General features: G+C 37.4%; 1 protein-coding gene across 1 annotated transcript in view; it reads right to left on the reverse strand.

Annotated features, from left to right (window-relative positions):
- The window catches only part of KCNMB4 (potassium calcium-activated channel subfamily M regulatory beta subunit 4), a 59316-nt gene extending 38434 nt beyond the window's left edge, over positions 1–20882 (reverse strand). Inside the window, exon 1 of the mRNA XM_063076202.1 lies at positions 20469–20882. Within this exon, the coding sequence (XP_062932272.1) occupies positions 20469–20804 (336 nt within the window). The 5' untranslated portion in view covers positions 20805–20882. The remainder of the gene's footprint in view (positions 1–20468) is intronic.
- Between the last annotated feature and the right edge of the window lie 668 nt (positions 20883–21550).

Raw genomic sequence — 21550 nt, forward strand, 5'->3', positions numbered from 1 at the left:
GTTATTGGGTCCCAGTAGGGTCTGAATGCTTGAAAATGGAACATAAAACAGGCATCTTATCCATTGTATACTGGACTATTTGTCTCATTAAAACATAAAGTTGGGATTTACAGGGCTGAAGTAGGTCTTGCTGGCAAATAAATTTTATAAACAAATGGCTCACACTTCCAATGCAACTTTTCTTTCTGTACTACTACCTTCTCCAACTTGTCCTAATTAATATGAAGTTGTTAATCCAGGCCTGTTTTTCTCATACTGGGATATATATACCCCCAGCAGTACTCCGCAGTGTGCTGGGATGTGCCCTATTTGAAGCTTATGACCAGTCTCGATGGATGAAGAAATTTGAGTTTAGTGATCATAACTTTGGGTAGAACATCTGATTGTTTATTTCTATTAAAAGGAATGGTGTTGGAGGTACAGACCTACATTTATTCACAGGCACTGGCTAACAAATCATAACTTGTGTTTTGATTAAACTTATTAGAGTGTATTAAATCCTCAGAAACAGAACTCTGATCAATTCACAAGATCTAAAAATTGCATTCCCATGCACTTTTTTTCAAGAAGCTACTTGAGGATGTACTCCACCAAAATAAAGCAATAATCTTTTTAAAGGTTATTGGTGAAGGAAACAGGGCACCCAGCATCGGAGAGATGCAGCAGGCCTAAGGTGCATCCAGTTCAATTTGGGCAGTAGGGTAAAGGAGAAAGGGGATCCCGGGAGATTAAGAGAGAGAGAAATGGGGTACTAAATGATGACCTATTGTGAACAACCATATGAAAAATAGTACACAAAAGGGTTTTATAATTCTGTGGGAGAATTTTGGAAAAATAAGACAAAGGTACATAAGACAGTAAGAAAATTAAAGAGGGGAATGATTATTAGCTCAAAGAAAATAAAAAGTTATAGAAATGAACAGCACTTTACATAGTTAAAATAAAATAGGACCATATTTAAAGGATGAAGGGAGGAAAAATGGAGTAGAATGGAATGGCATAAGAAAATGAAATCCTTATATTCCACCATATGCAGTCAATAGTATCTAAAATGCACATATCAGAGAACCTATTGTTTAGAAATATGGAGATATATACTAGAAACAACTAAAAATAGTTAAAAACAGTTGTTTCTGGGTGGCAAAAGGGATTTGGTAGAGTAGTCCTACCCCTTTCCCACAAATAAAACTATAGACTATTTGATTATTTAAACTATGTTCATAATAACAATAGTGAACATTCATCAAAGGCTTACCATGTGTGAGATACTTTGCTAGGTGATTTCCACGTATTAACTCATTTCGTCCTCATAACCCAAGGAGATAGGTACTATTATGATCCTCATTTTACAGAGGAGAAAACAGGCACAGAGTGATTAAGTAACATCTGAAGATATTTTGATTAAAAGTTAATAAAATAAAGCATAATAGATACACAAGGTAAAAATTCAAACAGTGGGAAGGATTACAAGATGACATCTCTCTCTCTCTGATTGATTTTCATCCCCAGGCAGTCATGCTTAACAGTTAATTGTGCATTCTTCCAGACATTTCTACACTTTATTTTAACATAAATGTGAGCACACTTGTCTGTGTTTTGCTCTTTCTTCTTTCATTTGCCAGTATATCCTTTTTTTTTTTTTTTTTCGTGACCGGTGCTCAGCCAGGGAGTGCACCGGTCATTCCTATATAGGATCCGAACCCGCGGCGGGAGTGTCACCGCGCTGCTAGCGCAGCACGCTACCTAGTGCGCCACGGGCTCAGCCCTGCCAGTATATCTTGATGCTCTCATATATTCTTTTTTTAATTCCACTGCAAAGCTATACCAAAATTTATTAATTGGTCCTCTAATGAAAAACATTAAAATGGTCTCACATCTTTTGCAAATAGAAAGGAGCAACAAACTTCCTTTTACACGTGTCTATAGAGGGGGCTGGCTGGTTAGCTCAGTTGGTTACAGCACAGCCTTATAACACCAATGTCAGGGGTTCAGATCCCTGTACCAGCCAGCCACCAAAAAAAAAAAAAAAAAAAAAAAAATACAAGCATCTGTGCTTTCACGTGTGAGAACAGGAAGAATAAAAAAGGGTGTATACATTCAAAAATTAAAATTATGATGTTCCAAAGAAATTGAACTAGCTGCACTTCCACCAACAGTCTGTGAGAGTACCTTTATCCCTCTCCTTAAAAAACTGTCTACAATTAAACTTTTTAATTGGTAAAATATGAGCTTTATTGTTTTAACGTACATTTTTAAGTCACGGTTTCTTTTCTGCAAACTGACCATCCATGATCTTTTGCCCATCTTGGTCTTTCCCTCACTGATTAAGAATATTTACATAGTAAGGAAATTAAATCTTTGTCACACAATGTCAATTCCCCCCCTCATTTTGCTTGTCCTGACTTAATTGTGGTACATTCACTTCACAGCCATACATAGTTTTCATGAAATCAATCTGTGAAAATTTATACAATTAGACCCACTTCGATGACAGACTGATTATCTATAAAGACATATTGTAATTACTGAAACAAGACCATAACTACCATATTGTTTTAGTCTTACAAGCTAACATATGTGACTCTACTGAAAAAAGTCTTTAAGAAAATACATTTCTGTGTTCTCTGGCATCATTTAGACTAGGATTAAAGTTATCTGTTTTCATAGAATTGACCTGGAAACATTTACAGTTATAGTTCTTTGAGAACTTTCTCTATTTCCTCTATGGTAATTTGTCTATTGTTTAGAAATCTCTATTACATTATTTTACTTTGGAAGCTTATATTATCCTAGATAATCAATATCTCTTATTATGGTTTCAAATTAGTGGCACAGAATTGATCAAAGTACTCACTTGAAATTATTTTAACCTTTCCTGCATGTGTGGCTGTTTTCTCATGTTTATTTCTCATTTTGTGTTTTTGAAGAGCATTTCTTTGGTCACTAGACTCGCTGAGGATTAATATCTGAATTTATCTTTCTGAAAACAAAGAAAATTCTGCACTCCTTGAAGATGCTCAGCGTATCTTCAATGAGAATTTTGAAGCCCTGCAAAAGTTTAATGTCATAAATTTGTGTTGTTAACTTCTCATTCAGCTGCTCTGAAAAATCAAATAAATGTCAGTTGAAAACACTGAAGAGCAAGGTGTTCAACATTAACCAGAAGCAAACATTCAGAACATCACATGGGCATGTGAGATCAAGCTGGATAAAAGGAAGCTCCACAGATCGAGGTGGTAGATGCTACCTCAAATCTAAGCAGTAAACGCACACCACCATGTGACATCCTCCCAAGACTGCACCAGAAAGCAAGCTCCAACCCAGCAGGGATTTTGTTTGCCACTGACTGCATTCCCAGCACTTAGAATAGAGCCTGTCACATGGCGGGTACCCAATAAACATCTGTTAAATTAATGTTTCTACAGATATTTTTAAATAATGTAACCTGTAATTGCTTGTACAGGTAGTTATTTTGCACCAGCTATAAAGATTAAGGAATGAAGAAAGTCAGAGACAACTGAAAGACCAGAAAGTATGCTGTTGCCTCAGTATTACAAATAAAGTTTGTGACAAATTCCCTAAATTCTTTCTTCGTCTGTGAAATTCTCCCTGCTTGGCACCTCAGTAACTACGAATACAAATACCAAGATTTTATTATTCCAAAAGTATTTATCAATAATACTTGCTTGGAATATTTTATATATCAACTATAATCCTCAGCCTGTGAAGAAACTGAGAATCAAAAGGTTAAGAGATTGGCCTACAGGTACATACTTACTAAAAGGCCCCTGGATTCAGATACCCTGAACTTTTCCATTGTACCAGGCATTTGTTGTCAAATGCTATGCGACCAGCTCTGTCCTGGACTCTATTAGAGAAACTGTAGGTGGTCCCCAAAAGAAAGACTGTGGAAGAGGCCTTTCTGGTCCTTCATGACTGTGGTGACTTAAGTTGGAATAGCTGAGATGGGCATCCAAGTACAACACACTGTGGTTTATAAATAGGAAGCTTCACCTGCGGTACATTGATCCTCTCAGTTGTACTTTCCTGTGTGTTTCACAGTGCATTTATTTCAAAGTAACATTTCTGGATTTCTTCTCATTACAAAGTAATCCGTATTTATTGGATAAAATCTAAAAACTACAGGTGGTCAAAAATAAAATTAGTGGTGTTTTTCCATCTCGTCCCTTATCTTTTATTTTTGCATATAGTCTTTTTCAAAAAAAAATTTTTTTATTTATATGGACACTCAAAAAAGTCAAATCTTATATCCTCTTGCATTTTCAACTGAAGATGTACTGCTATTATTTGCCAAGGAAAAATGTACGTCTTTAGCTAAAGAAGACAAAATTAAAACCACGTATAATGGAAGGAGTTACCAAAAAAAAAAAAAACAAACCATAGAAAATTAGTGGTGTGTGTGTATATATATACAAATACACAAACACAGACACATATTTTACTTTTTTCAAATATGGAATCATACTGTTTTGTAACCTACTTTTTTGTCAATAATATATCATAAACATCTTTTTATGGGAAAAATATATTTCTACAACAAATTTAATGCATAATATTTCATAATATAAGCGTGTATCTATTTAATAGTAGACATACATTTATAATAAACATTTTAGTAGACACACTATTAATAATAATAGTACTCTATTACTGGACATTTAAGTTGTTTCAGATATTTTGCAATTTTATGTGATGCTGCAAGTAATACACTTACAGCTACAGCTTTCAACAACTCCATAATTTGCTTCCTTAGGATGTATTGCCAGAAGTAGTATCACTGGGTCAAAGAGTATGCACACTGTATTGGGATGAATAGTATCCCTCTCAAATTCATGTCCACCTGGAACATCAGAATGTGACCTCATTTGGAAATAGGGTCTTCGCAGATGTAGTTAGTTAAGACGAAGTCACAATGAATTAGGGTGGGCCCTAACTCTAATGACTGGTGACTTTATAAGAGAAAGAAGAGGGAGAAACAGAGACACACACAGAGGGAAGAGGATCATGTGAAGAGAGAGGCAGAAATTAAAGTGATGCAACTGCGAGCCAAGGAATGCCAAGGATTGTGGTAAACAACCATTAGCTAGAAAGAAGCAAGACAGGATGTTGTTCTAGAAGCTTTAGGGGGAGCATGGACCTGCTAGCATCTTGATTTCAGACTTCTAGCCTCTGGAACTGTGAAAGAATAAATTTCTGTTGTTTTAAGTGACCCAGTGTTTGGTATTTTGTTATGGCAGCCCTAGGAAAGGAATACATATATTTTTCAGGATTTTGATATGCATTTCCAATTGCTCCCTGGAGACATGCTGCGATCAGTAGTGTGTGGGACTGCCCACGTCCTGCCTATAGGTAGGAAAGGTATCTCAACATCGCACTGATTAACATTTCTTTTTCCCTCCAGCTTTATTGAGATATACTTGACAAATAAAAATTGCATATATTTAAAGTATACAACATGTTTTGATATACACATGCATTGTAAAATGATTACCACAATCAAGCTAATTAGCATATCCATCACCTCACATAGTTACAATATTTCTTTAAATGTTAGTGAAATTACACAATTTTCATGTGACTGATTGTTTGTAATTCTTCATTGAACTGCCTGCACATGCTCTTGCCTAGTTTTCTCCTGAAGAGATGGTCTTTTATTGCTCAGAGTTCTTCATATGTCAACTTTTGAATTAGTTCCCTACCAAGGAGAAAATATTCTCCCAAATTTGTCATTTTTTTAATTTTAATTTTTTTAAGTGTGTTTTTCCTTTTATTTTGTCATTAAATAAATCAGTGTATTTCTTTATGATTTCTGTCCTTGGTGTCATATTTAGAAAAGCTTTGCTTATTCCCAAAAACTATATAAATATTTACCTATACTCTACTTAATATTTTCATAATTTATTTTTGTACCTTTAAAATTTTATTTAATCAAAACTGTAATTTTTATTTTAATTAAATTTATATTCTATTTTAACTATTTTCCCAAATAATTTAAAAAATATTTCTAATATTTTCCAAATAATTTTTATTTAGAACACTAATATTTTTAAACATATATTTTCCAAATAATAGGGCAGCTTTAACATCATTTATCAAATAAGACATCTCTTTACAAATTATTTGAAATGCCAAAATTTCAAAGCAAATCTCCCATTATTATTTTTTGGGTAACAGCTTTATTGAAATATAATTCACATACCATCAATTCACTCATTTAGAGTGTACAATTCAATGGTTTTTAGTAGATTCACAGAGGTGTGCAACTACTACCACAACAAGTTTTAGAACATTTTCATCAAGCCAAAAAGACATCCTGAACCCATAAGCTCTCATTCCCAATCCTCCTGCACCCTCCAGTTCTAAGCAACCACTAATCTACTTTCAGTCTCTATAGATTTCCCTATTCTGGACATTTCATTTAAATGTGGTCTTTTGTGGCTGGCTTCTTACACTTGGCATGCTTTCGAGGTTCATCCATGTTGCAGCATGTACATGTATTAACACTTCATTCCTTTTTACAGCCAAATAATTTTCCATTGTATAGATATAGCACATTTTATTTATCCATTCATCAGTTCATAAACATTTGGGTTGTTTCCACTTTTTGGCTATTATGAATAATGCTGCTATGAAGAGTCATGTGTAAGTTACGTGTGGACATATGTTTTCATTTTTCTTGGATATATTCCTAAAAATGGGGTTGCTGGGTGATATGCTAACTCTATGTTTAATTTCTTGAGAAACTGTCAAACTGTTTTCCAAAGTGGCTTTTATATTCTTGCCAGCAGTGTATGAGGGTTCCAATTTATCCACACTCTCAGCACTTGTTATTGTCTTTTTTTTAGTAGCCATTCTAGTGGGTTTGAAGTGATATCTCGTTGTGATTTCGATTTGCATTTCCTTAATGACTAATGATGATGTTGAACATATTTCCATATACTTATTTGCCATTTGTATACCTCCTTGGGAGAAATAAATACCTATTCACATCCTTTGCCCATTTCTTAATTGGGTTACTTGCCTGCTGAGTTTTAAGAGTTCTTTAGATATTCTGGATACTAGACCCTTCTCAGATATATGATTTTCACTTTCTTCTTTTTCTTTTTTCTTCGAACCACTATACTAACAAGGAGTCTTTTCACTTTCTTGATGGTATCCCTTGAAGCACAGATGTTTTTCATTTTGGTTAAGTCTAATTGATCTATTTGTCCTTTGATTGCTTGTGCTTTTGGTGTCATATTTAAGAAGCTGTGCTTAATCTAAGGTCATAGAGATTTACACTTACGTTTTCTTCTAAGAGCTTTATAGTTTTAGCACTAACATTTAGGTTCCCATTTTGAGTTAATTTTTGTATATAATGTGAGATTGGAGTCTAACTTCATTCTTTTGCATGTGGATATTCCAGTTGTTCCAGCACCATTGACTGAAAAGAATATTCTTTTCCTGTTAAATGCTCTTGACATTCTTGTCAAAAACCAATTGCCCACAAAAAAAAATTCAAAAAAAAAATTCAAAAAAAAAAAAAATCAATTGCCCACAAATATACAGGTTTATTTCTAGACGCTAGAATTGGGTCTAGATTAGTATGCCTAGCCTTATGCCAGTACCACACAGTCTTGATTACTGTAGCTTTGTTGTAAGTTTTAAACTCAGGAAATATGAGTCTTCCAACTTTGTTCTCATTTTTCAAGGCTCTTTTGGCTATTCTGGGTCCTTTATATTTCCATATGAATTTTAGAATCCATTTGTCAATTTATGCAAAAAAAATCTAGATGGGTTTTTGATAGAGGTTATAATGAATCTATAGATCAGTTTGAGGACTACTGCCATCTTAACAATGTTAAGTTTTCCAATCCATGAAAAATGAATGTCTTTCTATTTATTTAATTCTTCTTTAATTTCTTTCAATGGTGCCTTATACTTTTCAGGGTATAAGTCTTACACTCTTTTGTTAAATTTATGACATTTATTTAAATATATCTTATTATTTTGATGCTATTGTAAAATGGAATTATGTTCCTAAGTTCATTTTTGAATTGTTCATAGCTAGTATATAAAAATATAATTGATTTTTATATACTGATCTTGCATCTTACAAACTTGCTGAATTTGTTTGTTAGCTCTAATAGCTGTTTTCTGTGTATGTGTGTATTTTTTTAATTGTTACTATGTACAAAATAATGTGATGTGTGAATAAGGATAGCTTTATTTCTTCCTTTCCAATCTGGTTGCCTTTTATTTCCTTTTCTTGCCTAATTATCATGGCTCAAATCTCCACTACAATGTTGATCAGGAATGGCAAGAGCAGACACCCTTGTCTTATTCCTGATCTTAGGGAGAAAGCTTTCAGTGTTTCACCATTAAATAAAATATCGGCTGTGGATCTTTCATAGGTGCCCTTCATCAGGTTGAAGCAGTTTCCTTCTACTCCTAGTTTGTTGAATATTTTTTCTTATCATGAATGAATTGTTGGATTTTGTCAAATGTTTTTACTACATATACTGAAATAATCATGGTCTTTGGGGTTTTTGTTGGTTTGGTTTTTTTTTTCCCTTTGTTACATTAATCTATTACATTCATTCATTTTAGCATGTTGAACTAACCTTGCATTCCTGGAATAAAACCTACTTGATCATTATGTATAATCACAAACTCTACCAAAAAATAGAAGGGGGAATACTTCCCAACTCATTCTATTATGATGATACCAAAATTAGACAAAGACATCACAAGAAAACTACTGACCAATATCCCTTATGAATATAGATGCAAAAAATCTCAACAAAATATTAGCAAACCAAATCCAGGAACGTATAAAAAAGATTTTATATTGCAACAAAATTGGGGAAATGGGGAGTGAATGTTAATGTGTATGGGATTTTTTTTTGAGGTAATGAAATTATTCTGAAATTAGATAGTGGTGATAGTTAAACAACTTTGTGAATTACTAAAAACTGTACATATTAAAAGGGCAAATATTTTGTGTGAATTATATCTCAAGTTTTAAAAAAGGAAGCTGCTTGCCCTTTATTTTCTTTTTTCCCCTTCCTGCTGCCTAGAAGTCAGACATGGTGAAGTTAGGAAAACACGTTAGGGGATGGTAGAGCAAAAAGATAGTGGGAACCTGGGTCTTGGATGACCTTCCAGATCAGTATGGTGCAGCCTGGTAGTCTCCCTCAAAGCTCAGACACTTACACAAGGGAAAAAAACCAAAAAAACTAGTACCTGCTTTGTTTAAGTCACTGTCACTAGGTTCCTGTTAAAGTACCCCATCCAATATCCTAATTAATTCAATTAGATTGTTTCTAGTTTTTCACTAATGCAGACAGTTCTGCAATCAAAATCCTTGTATATAATTCCCTGGGCACACGTTAGAGTTTTTTTAGGGTAAACACTTTGAAATAAAGTTGCTAGGTTGTCAGGTATGCACAGCTTCGGTTATATTTGGTATGTCTATTTTCCTAAGCAGTTCCAGCAATGAGTAAGACTTACCGTTTTCTTCAATTCTCACCAATACTTGGTCTTATGACACATTAAATTCTGCCAATCTGAACAGTGTGAAATGGTATTCCACCATCGTTGTCATTTGAATTTCCTTAAGATTACTGGAATTGAGGATCTTTTTACATTTATTAACCATTTGAGTTTCTTTCATGAATTGCCTGTACATATCCTTTGCCCATTTTCCCTCTATGTCATACATATGTAATTTTCTTAATAATTTGTAGACATTTTCATATATGCTGGATAATCCTTTGTTGATTACTTGTTTTGTCAATATCTTCTACCAGTCATTGGCTTATATTTTCACTTCATTTACAACAATTTTAGTCATACAAAAATTATTTTAATGTGGTCAAACATATTAATCATTTCTTTTATAATTTGTTGAGCTCCATTTAAGAAAATATTTCATAGGCCTATATCATAAAGATATTTTCCTATGTCATCTCCTAAAAGTTTTACAGTTTTCACATTTAGATTTTAATCAATTTGGAATTTGTTTTTATTGCTGTAAAATGTACACCAAATTTTCTTTCTTTCATATGCAGAACTAATTGTTTAACCACCACTTATTTATAAGCTCATTCTTTCCCTTATCAATTTCCCATATCTTTTATGCCTTCCAGTAAAGTTTAATAGTATTTTTCCAAAGAACTGCACTCAGTTTGTTATATTATTTCTGCATAGCTTATCCTTTTGGCAGCTTGCCAGCCTGGGGATCTGAGCCCTTGATCCTGGTGTTATAACATTGCACTCTAACCAGCTGAGCTATTGAACCAGCAATGTGTAGTTTATAATTTTGTTTGCTGAGATAAATGCTATTTTTAAAACCTTTTAAAAATTAAAGTATACATGGGCTGGCCCGTGGCTCACTCGGGAGAGTGTGGTGGTGATAACACCAAGGCCATGGGTTTGGATCCCATATAGGGATGGCCGGTTTGCTCACTGGCTGAGCGTGGTGCTGACACCACCAAGTCAAGGGTTAAGATCCCCTGACCGGTCATCTTTAAAAAAAAAAAAAAAAAAAAAAATTAAAGTATACACAACACAATATACAGAGGAATGCACAAATTATAAATTTGTTCACTGAATTATCACAGAGTAAAGACAGCTGTGTAACCACTACTCAGAAGAATGTTAGCAGTACTCCAAAGTCCACCTTCTTTTTATCAAAATGTTAACATATTGATTTTAACATTACAGATTAATTTTGCCTGATTTTGAACTTTAAATAAAATAGGATAATTCAGAATGTATTCCCTCTAGTCACACCTTTATCTGCATTCCAAACATTTTGATATGTAGTATCTTATAACTTAGTTCAAATTTCCATTGTGATTTCTTATTCTTGGCCATAGGTTATTTAGAATTTTATTATGCATTACTTAATATCTAAGCATATTTTCTATATATCTCTTCTGTTGTTGATTTCTAGTTTAATTTCACTGAGGATATAATCTTTATTATTTCATTCCTTGATATTTGTTGAGGCTTACTTTATGGCACAGAATATCATCAGTTTTTGTAAATGTAACATGGGCATTAAAAATAATATACCCTGCTGCTACTGGACTTAATATTCATATATGTCTATTGGGTCGATTGTTAAAAATGTTATTCAAATATTCTAGATATTAGATAAAAATATATTATTTGTCTGATTGTTTTATGTTTTATTAGTCATAAATAAAGGTGTGTTAAAATCTCTCATTATCATGAGAGACTCACGTATTTCTCTTTTGAGTTACCGCAAATTTTTTGTGTTATATATTTTGAGGTTATATTTTCAGGTACCTTCCAATATAAATTTTGTACTCTGTTGAATTGACCTTTTTATAGTTATGAAATGTCCTCTTTATCTCTACTAATAGGTTTTTTGCCTCAAAGTCTACTGTGTTTCATATAATAGAGGTATTCTTTTTTGTGGGGGGAGGTTGATGTTTGTATTGTGTATATTTTTTAATGTTTTAACTTTCAACCTTTCTGTGCCCTTATATTTTATGTGGTACTCTTGAAAACAGCATATACATGGTTTGATTTTTCCAGTCTGACAACTTCTGTCTTTTAATTGAAGAAGTTAGTACATTTACATTTAATATAAATACTTATATAATCAGGTTTAAATCTAATTTTTTTTATTTGTTCCATTTGCCTACATTCCTTTTCTCTCTTTTGTTGCCTTCTTTTGGACTGTTTGTTTTATCTATTTCATTTTCCCCACATAGTTGCATGGTACTTATATACTTTTTACTGTATAAATTCTTCAACTCCAATATAGAACTACTAAATCAGAACTCAAGTAGAGTTTCTGATTCAGTGGATCTAGGATGGGACCTGAGAATGTGCATTTCTAACAAGTTCACAGATGATGCTAATGTTGCTACTTCACTGACCACACTTTGAGAAATACTGGTTTGGAGAAAGAAATAAACTGGTAGAATAAGGAGGTCAGTGAAGAAATATTCCAATAATTGAAGCAAAAGATAATGGCCTTGACTAAAATGGTGACAGTGAAAGTACTAATATCAGAGAATGATGGTACTATCAAAAGAAACAAAAAACTCCAGGATAGAAGTAGGTTTTGGGGAAATAATGATGAATTTTGTTGCCACTTTTATCTTTGATATAGAGAAAACAAGGATGATCATAATCAGAATTGAGAATTTAGCTCTCAATAAACAGTATTATTGCCTGGTTTTCAGTTTTTTAGATCTATTTTAAAATAAAGTAGTTCTGATAAAGACAATTATATAAATGTATTTATTACAAAGAAAAAAACTGATTAAATTTCTACTTTCCAGGATTTAATTTTCACTAACGAAATACAACATCAATATATGCTGCTGCAATATAGTTAGATTAGAACTAGTGAACTGGACATTGGATAAGGTTCCAAAGACCGTTTGGCTTACTGCATTGATTAAATGAATGATACAGAAGAAGCAAGTCTAGATATTTTTCACATATGCTTCAGTTTACAGAGACCTAGTAATCCAATCTGCTGAAGTCTGCTACTCAAGAAAGTAAATACATAAAATGATTTATTTGACTTATTTACAAAAATGATCACAAAATTAAATTTAATAAACACAATGATTTGTGATTATAAAACTGGTTATTTTAAAATAGAAAAGGTTATTACTACAATTCAAAAGTAAAAAATTTTTACACATTGATTTATGTAACCTAGAGAATACCTAAGGCACAACATGAGGAATGGTTAGAAACATATGCAACGTTAAAAACCATTCTATTCAGTATTATACTATGAGTAATTATGGTAATTGTAATATAAATGTACAGTTGATCTAGGAACTCAACTGAATATAAAATTCTGCTAAAGCCTGAAAAAAAAATTTAAACCCAAAGGAAACAAAACTTGACATCTTCATTCATAAATGAGTGCCAAAAACATTTTAAACAAACAAAATGTCTCAACTACTTATAAAAAGCTTCATAACTCTGAGGCAAGTTTGTGATAAAATAGATGCAATTTTTCCAAAATTGTAACTAAAATATATTTTAATGTCACAAATATCTTTTGATTTTTAGTTTCTGGTTAGTTATTTTGATACATAATTTTTGCAAACCTTACAAATATAATTGAGATTCTCATAAATGACATCCACACACAGAAGTTAGAGATAGAACATGAAAAATAATCTCAGACAGATAGATCCTAGCATCCTCCAGATTAGATTGTTTCTAGAGACTTAATATAGATGAATTATTAATATACTCTGACCAAATCTTTAAATATTTAAACATATTAGTTATCTACTCAAAAACCTTTCCTATTGCGGCTATAACACAAACTTAGTGGCTTTTAAAAATACTAATTTATCTTAATATTCTGGAGGTCAGAAGTCTGGAATGGGTCTCACTGGGCTAAAATCAAGATGCCAACAGGGCTGCATTCCTTTCTAGAGGCCTAGGGGAGAATAAATTTTTTGGCCTTTTCCCACTTTGTTGGACGAGGAGATTGCCTGATTCCTTGGCTCATGGCTCACTTTTGTATTCAAAGCTAGCAATGACTGGTTGAGTCTTTCTCAAATTGCATTACTCTCACCTACTCTTCTACCTCTGTTCTCCACATTTAAGAATCCCTGAGGTTACACTGGGCCTACCTGGATAATTCAGGACCATCTCCATATCTTAACATAACTAATTAGCAGCCTTAACTCCATCTATAACCTTAATTCCCCTTTGCTACATAACATAAGATAGTCAAAAGTTTTCAAGATTAAGATGTGGACATCTTTGGAAGGGATATTATTCCTCCTACCATGGCTTCCCAGTGTCCAACAAACCCATCCTGGCTGTCAAAGATGTCTACACTATTAGCCCCAATTTACTCTCCTGCCTTACCATCAAGACTTTGCTGTGTGCCCTTTGTTCCAGGCACACCAGTCTATTTGCTGATCCCCATACTCACACATCTCATAAACTTGCATCTGGCATTTCTACTTCCTTGATGTTTTCTTCATTCCTCCCCACCTTTCCTCACCAGCAAGATAAATATTCTATTCATTCTCAAACACTTATGGCAAATGTTTCTTTCTCTGTGAAGATTTTCCCCTTACCTTTCTTCTCCGGATGTTCATATCATATAGTTTGTACCTCCCTGTAGAACTTAACATTTTGCCTTATTAGATAGCTATTTGTGTTCTTATCTCCTCTACTAGATGATAACCGCTTTAAGGGCAGAGATTCATGGATTCATCCTCATTTGTATGTCTCTTTGGCACATATAAACTTGATTTTCTTCCACACTCTTGTAAACCTGTTCCTCCTCTAATTTTCCCCATCTAGTAAAAGCTCTTCCATTCACCTAGTTGTGCTTGCCGCAAACTTTGGAGTCATCCTCAACTCCTCTTACCCTCTCCCTCAATCTCTTATATTCTGTCCATCAGTGAATTTACCAATGCTACCCACTGTCTAAGACACCATCATCTTTTGCCTGTCCTACTGAACTCCGTTTCCAATCTTGCCTCTGCTGCTCTCGTTCTGCACAAGTGAGCATGTGTGTGTATGCACACATGCACACACACACACACATTCTGTCTTCAACTCAGTAGCCAAAGAGATTATTTACATTTTTTAAAAGTCTAAGTCTCACTATATCTCAGCCCTGTTCAGTGTCAGATAGCTTACTATCATGCTTAGAATAAAATCCTAAGTCCTTATCATGCTCTCTGGACCCCAACCTCATCTTCCACTCTTCTCTGCCTTGTTCACTGTGGTCCAACCTCATTGTCATCCTCACTGTTCCTCACAGAGACCTGGCAGCCACCTGTCTTACGGTCTTTGCACTTGCTATTTCCTCAGCCTGTGGAACACTCTTCCTCCAGACAGCTACATGATTCATTCCTTTGTGTCCTTTTGGCCTCTGCTTATCCCCTCATGTTCTTTGGGTCTCTGCAAATGTCACTTGATCAGAGCTGCCTTCCCAGACCATCCTGGCCTTTTGCTTTTCTTCTGTCACTATCTCTACTCTTACCCTGAGTTCTCTTTACCCACCTATCATTAAATGACGTCACAGTTTAAATTTATCTCTTGTCTATTACCGCCCACCAAAACGTAAGTTCCATGAAGGCAGGGACTTAGTTTTAATTTTAATCTCTATTCTAGTCTCAACCTGGAAGCATACATAGCACAGACTGGGCACTTAATAAGTATTTGTTAAATGAACAAATTCATCTTCATATGCTCTCCTGTTTCTTGCCTAGTTCTTTGTTTATAATAGATGCTGAAAAAGCATTTGCTGAATTGAATTTTGTATACATACCAAACATTATTTAATATAATCATCGGAGGAAAAACAACCAAAGAAAGCCAATTCTTCATGGAAAAATAAAGATTACAGAGAAGTTGTCACAATTTGGCTTAGCCTTTTATTAAAAAGGTCTGAGGTGATGGACCTCCCTAGAGCACAAAGCATATATCATGTTGAACATTTATTTCGAGGAATGTGCTCAGAAATTACCCCAGCAGGGCACACTGTCTGCACAGTGTGTTGGGGTGGGGTGCACTACAGTGGACGGGAAGGATACCAAGAAGATGGCCATAAGCCATGATGTCCTGTAGTTAGGTATGCCCAGCTTCAGGGATGTACTTAAAGCTTACAACCTCTTCCAGTCCCACCTAGGTTTTTCTTCTCTTAAATGCAGTTCTCTCACTTTCCTAGCACTGGTTTCTTAGAAACAGACTTTTTTTTTTTTAATTGAATCATAATTGATTTACACATATCTTGGGGTTCAATGTTGACATATGTTGCTCAAATCAATATTACTAGTATGTATATTGTTACAAATTGTACTTATTCTTTATGCCCCTTGTCCAATCTCTCCCTATCCTCTTCTCCCTCCCCTTTCCCACCACTGATAATCCTAGATTTCTTCTCTCCTTCTGAAAGAATAATGGTTACTCTGTTGATTTGTTGCCAGATAATCTGTCCAATGCTAAGAGGTGTGTTCAAGTCCCCCAATATTATTATACAGCAGCTGCTGCTTCTGTCACTCTGGACTGGGCTTTGTGGAGAGAGACATCCTCCTCTTTTCTTTGGTCTCTGCTGGTGGCTCTCCTTGTGTCAATGCGCTCCAGTGGCTGGTGGGCCATCGTCATGGTGGTTGTGACGTCTAGCCACTTTCGTGGCAGCCATGGTTACTGTGGTGGCTGTGGTGGGCCACCCAGATGGAGGTGATGTTTTTGGTATGCTCCTTGGCACTGATGGTGTGCCTGGTTGGGGGGGGGGTCTGGTCACCAGCTCCATACATCAGGTCCCCTGGAGAGCCTTTTTTTGTCCTTTCTTACTTCTAAAATGGGGAAACTTCCTGTGGGAACCAGTACTTGAGCTGTGTGGTTGAGCTAAATTGCTGCTTTGCTGCTGTTTCCCTAGGGAAGGCTTTTGTGCAGCTCAGGGTTTAATGTTTGACCTTATAGGTACTTCCGGCTCTCCAGAGACTCGGTGCACCTGGGTTGTTTAGAAACTCTAGTCGGGTCTTGAGTTTTTTCATCAAACTGTACCCCATGCAATTCTGCATTCCTGACCAGTCTCTTCTGAGTGGTCGGTCCTGCACTGATTGGGGGGTGGATCAGCTGTCCTTGCTGTGTCCCAGTGTTCTCCCGGTGGGCCCATCTCCCCCATGGCTGGTGCTCCAAACACTTCCCAAGTGCCAGTCCCTTGCGATGACTCACCAGCCTCTCAATGGCTCCCCTTTTTCAGCTGTTCTGGCTCCTTGCTCCTGCGTGGGTCAATGGGAACCCTATTAGCAGTCTTGCTGTCCTGGGGGCCACCAAGGCCCTCATCTCCCCTGCCACCTCCAAGTAACTCCATCTGATGGGCACAGCTGCAGCTTCTGCTGGCTCCTGTTCCATGCGCTCGGCAGCTCCAGCCTTAAAGTCGCCATGGCCCGAAACACTCCAAGCAGTTTTTTTTTTCCTCTCATCATGGTTTCGCCCACCCTCATGAACTCCATACATTTCTCCCTCTCTTCCCCTGAGTGTCAGCGGCCCCAGCTTGGCTGTTGTTACATTTCTATAGTTGTAAATTGTTTGATTTGTGGGAGAGAGTGATGCTGGGAACTGTCTATTCCATCATCTTGACTGGAATTCCCCAGAAACAGACTTTTATCCTTTGTTTCTAGGTTTTTATTATTAGAGGAAGGAAAAAACTCAAAACAAAAATTAAACATATAGTCTCTAATTACCACTCTTTCTTGTTCCACATATAAGAGGGAAGTTTTTAAATTCATCTTTATTCAAAAATTCATCTTTGCAAACCAGTGTTTTTTTGATGCAAAAGCAAATGTCTGGAATTAAGTTCATTTTCATTTAAACTAACCAATTTTAAATGATAATTTTCACACTAATTTTAAATGATTTTCTTCCTTTCCTTCTTTTTATACCTACTCCCTATATTGAGTAGCATCAACAACAACGTCTTTTATCCTGAAAACATTATCACAGTGAATCCCTTTTGGGACTGATGTTGCTTTTCTTGCACAGTTGATGAGTACATTTTCTAACACAGTGATTTTTGACTATTGTCTACAAATTAGAATCACCTACAGAACTTTAAAAAAAACACCAATGCCTAGGTTCCACCCAATACCAAATCAGAATCTCTGAGGGTTGGATCCAGGTATAAGAATTTTATGTGCAGCTGTAGTTGAGAACCAAAGCTCTTAGCATACATAACTGTGAGTTACAAAGAGACAGTGCAGTAATAGGAACAGTAGCAAGAGGAAGATGACCCCAAATTTACATTTTGCTATGGTTAATGCACAGAGCAGATCATTTCACTACGGATAATTGTTGACTTGAATGTTACATGGCTGGATACAGTGACTACTCTGAATAATAAGAATATGATTCAAAACATAAATAAAGAAATTTAATAGTACTTAAAAGACATTTTAAATAAATTATTAGTCCAAGATCAAATTTATTCACAGTATCTTCTTTAGTAGTCTATGGCTTGAGAAGTTATATATTTGTAACATTCTTTCTCCTTCCCTGCCTTTTACTGTAATTAATGCAGCAAACTCAAGGAAGAGGAAAAAGTCCTTGTTCTGTTTTTCTAAAAAGTGATTTCTTAAATGGTTTGTTGTTGTGATGGGTCATGACAAGGGAAGGTTGAAGGTGGGATCCATGACACTGTAGGGAATCTAGACGTTCTTCAGAGGAATGGGTGGGGATCCTAGATCTTCAATAAAGAAATAAGGTAAGGCAAAGAAAAGATCTAGGCAGCCAAGATGCAACAGGAATGGGCAATGGTTATTGTCTAATTGCAAGGCACTGTGAAAACATTCTGCTCATGTACTTAACTCTGGGACAATATTTTGGTTACTTGAACTTTTCCATCTCTAATTGCTTAGAAAAATTCCCAAACTGAGCATTTAACTGATCAAAAATAGAAAGGCCATGCTAAAGAACAAACTTATATTCTATAAACGCCACAACACAATCATAACCTAAATTGACTGGGTTGTTGTTCCTCACTTTGTTCTGTCACTTTCTGAATACTTTATAAAATGCTATTTTGTTAAGGTACTTCTTCAAAATGAATGTTGCCAAAATCTGAACTGGTACTGGAAAAAAACAGATTATTTGCAACAGAGAAAGAGGTAGAATATCTTTGTTACATAAAGCATTGTGGTTGCTTCCAAGTGATTTAAAAATCAATGTCCTAATGATTCCAATTTACTTTTCTGCCAGATCCTTCAAAATTGCCTGGAATTTGTGAAGCAGTCTTTTTGTAGTAAATTCTAATTTGCCAATGTCTTAATTAGATATTAGCCATTTATCGGTATATGTATATGTAATTTATTAGTGCCTGAACCACTATCTTAAAATAATTAGCACTGTTCCACCAACTATAACAGCTCTTAAATGATAAACTACCATATAACTTCTAGATTGTTACTATTGCTTGGTGCCTTTCTTTGATATTACTGGTTTAATCCTAAAAAAAAAAAAAAACTTTCAAAAACTGCAATTTTTTTAAAATTCCTGAGCATTAGCAGATTAATTTACAACACTTGTCTTTGAGACATTCTTCAAGGGCTTGAACAATTCCTATATGTATTGCTTATGTATTATCTTCATTTTTTAAGGTAAATGAATATTCATTTATCAACAGGAACATTTTTCTGAGAGGAGTCATATTTTTAAAAAGGAATTCTTTTTTTTTTTTAATTCCCCCTATTCAAGAATTTACTATTTAGAAGACAAGACCATGATTTTTACTGCAGAGCCACAGTAAGCTTGTTTTAAATATTTTAAAAACTACTAATATAGAATTATATTTTCCCTTTGGGTTAATATAAATATCTTGCCACATTTAATAGAAAGTGTTTCTGTGTACACAAGATTCATTCCCTTTTGGACTGTCTCCCTACTTGATCTTCAAGCATAGCCCTCACAAAGGGGGAAAATGTAAGTAACTTTTAAAAAGATACACACCTTTATTTTGATAGTTAAGCAACAAGGACAGTAGAAAAGACAAAGGGAAGAAAAAAAGAAAACCCTTCTTGCGAACCAGGTGCACTACAAAGCCCAATTAGTTCACAGACTGAGGACACTGCTTTTTATAAGTTATTTCTCCGCTGGGAACAGTTTTCTGAGTCTCCCTCTCTCTGCTCTCCATCTTGGGAGTCCTAACCAGGTTTTATCTTTTTTTTTTTTTTTTTTTTATTCTCTTTTTGCTTCTGAGACCGAAAGAAGTTGTCAGGGAAGGAACATACGGTACTTTTCACTGACGGTTTTCTATTTTCAGTAAGTTTTCCTGTTCTCCAGACCGCTCCCAATGGTTCCTAAACACCCTTTGACAATCTATTTCATGAAAACTAGGAGCCCTCTGTACCCCTCAAAATGCACCTACACAGAATTTCGCATTTGATTCCAGGTTGTTTGTCAACCCCTAAAAGCTTACCTTGGACCCCAAGTTAAAAACGTCTGTCTAGGGCTTAAAGGCAAGGAACTCTCTGACAACTTCCGAGGAGCTAAAAGACCCCTTCGACCTCCCCAGGAAGGCCATTTCATCCGAGCTCTCGACGCGGCCAGGCGAAGCTAGGACGTCGGCCGTGCGCGGGGGTAGGTGGATCCCCGTTGCCCACTGACTTTAATCGGAGTAAAAGTTAACTTTCCCGGCTCCTTGCATTGCTCCAAACCCCGTCCTGTAGGCGAAGGACCTGGGCTGGGTCGAGCCCTCGAAATCTGAGACCAGGCGAGACAGGTGTGTAAAGAGAGCCTCGGGGCAGCGCCGGTCGCCGCGCACAATCCCACCTGAAAGACCAGAGCTCTGGAGCTCCCTAATGCACTCATTCCTGGTCTGAGTACACCCTGCCATGCCTGGTCTCCTCCCAGTAACGCGAACACACTCCGAACCCACGTGGAGCGAAGCGTCCTCCGCGAGCCCCTGGGCGCACGGGCGTCCTTACCTTGGGGTTGGTCAGGAGCTGGTGCTCGTCGCTGTGCAGCAGCGCTCTGGAGTTGGACTCGGAGTTGTTCACGTAGACCTGGACGCAGGGGTACTGCGAGGTGCCCCTACAGTCGGCGCCACAGGTGAAGGTGCACTCGAACACCTCCCCGATCTGCTGCACCGACAGCACCGTGCAGTTGGCCTCCGTGGCTTGCAGATCCTGCAGCGCGGGACTGAGCCAGCAGAAGCCGAAGATGAAGAGCGACACGACGCCGGAGATGATGAGAAACAAACCGAGCCGGATGCTCTTGTCCTCGGCTTCCGTGTACTCGTAAGCCACCCGGAGCTTCGCCATCGCCCCCGACTCTCGGCGGCTGGCGCGCTCCCCCCGCCCCCTCCCGCCCCCGGCGCCCAGCCCGACTGCCTCGGGCGGGAGGAGCCACCGCCGCCGCGCGACAGCAGGGGAGTGGGCGGCTAGGGGGGGCGCGCGAGAACAAAGGGGCCGAGGCCGGCGACACCCCCGGCGGCGGCAGCGCCCCCCACCCGCCCCGCCGCCGCCCGGGCCCCGCGGTGCAGCCGCCGCTTCAGAGCCTCCTGCACCCTCGGGCTCGGGGAGCGCACAGACCGCTCCAGCCTCCAGCGCCCCCTGCCAGCCTCCGCCCCCGCGCCCTCCCCGCCTCCCCCACCCCGCCTCCTCTCGTCGGGTGTCTCCCCGTCTCCATCTCCCGCCGGCCGCTGCTCCGCGGACCCGCCGGGCAGCAGCCCGAGCCTGGGAGCGGTGGGGCTGGGGCTGGCGCTGGCCCCGGGGCTCCCCCTGCCGGAGGCGGCTCCACCCACCGCCCACACGGGCGCTCCTGCCCCGCCCCGCCCGGCCCGGGGGCGTCTCCTGTAGGCGACGGGCGGGCGAGCACCACGGGCTTCGGCGACTGGCGCGAGCGATCCTCGCTAAATCCCCTCGGGGAACGTCTGAGAAGAAAGCTTGGGATCAAAACGGCTTAACGCGAAAGTTAAAAAAAACAACAGGAAGGAGGGGCGGGGGTAGAGCAAGAGCAGCGGCGGGAATCTTGAACTCCACACGGGGATTGGTCAGCCGGCCCGAGA

The sequence above is a fragment of the Cynocephalus volans genome, chromosome 12, assembly GCF_027409185.1.
Source record: "Cynocephalus volans isolate mCynVol1 chromosome 12, mCynVol1.pri, whole genome shotgun sequence".
In the NCBI taxonomy this organism is placed as follows: domain Eukaryota; kingdom Metazoa; phylum Chordata; class Mammalia; order Dermoptera; family Cynocephalidae; genus Cynocephalus; species Cynocephalus volans.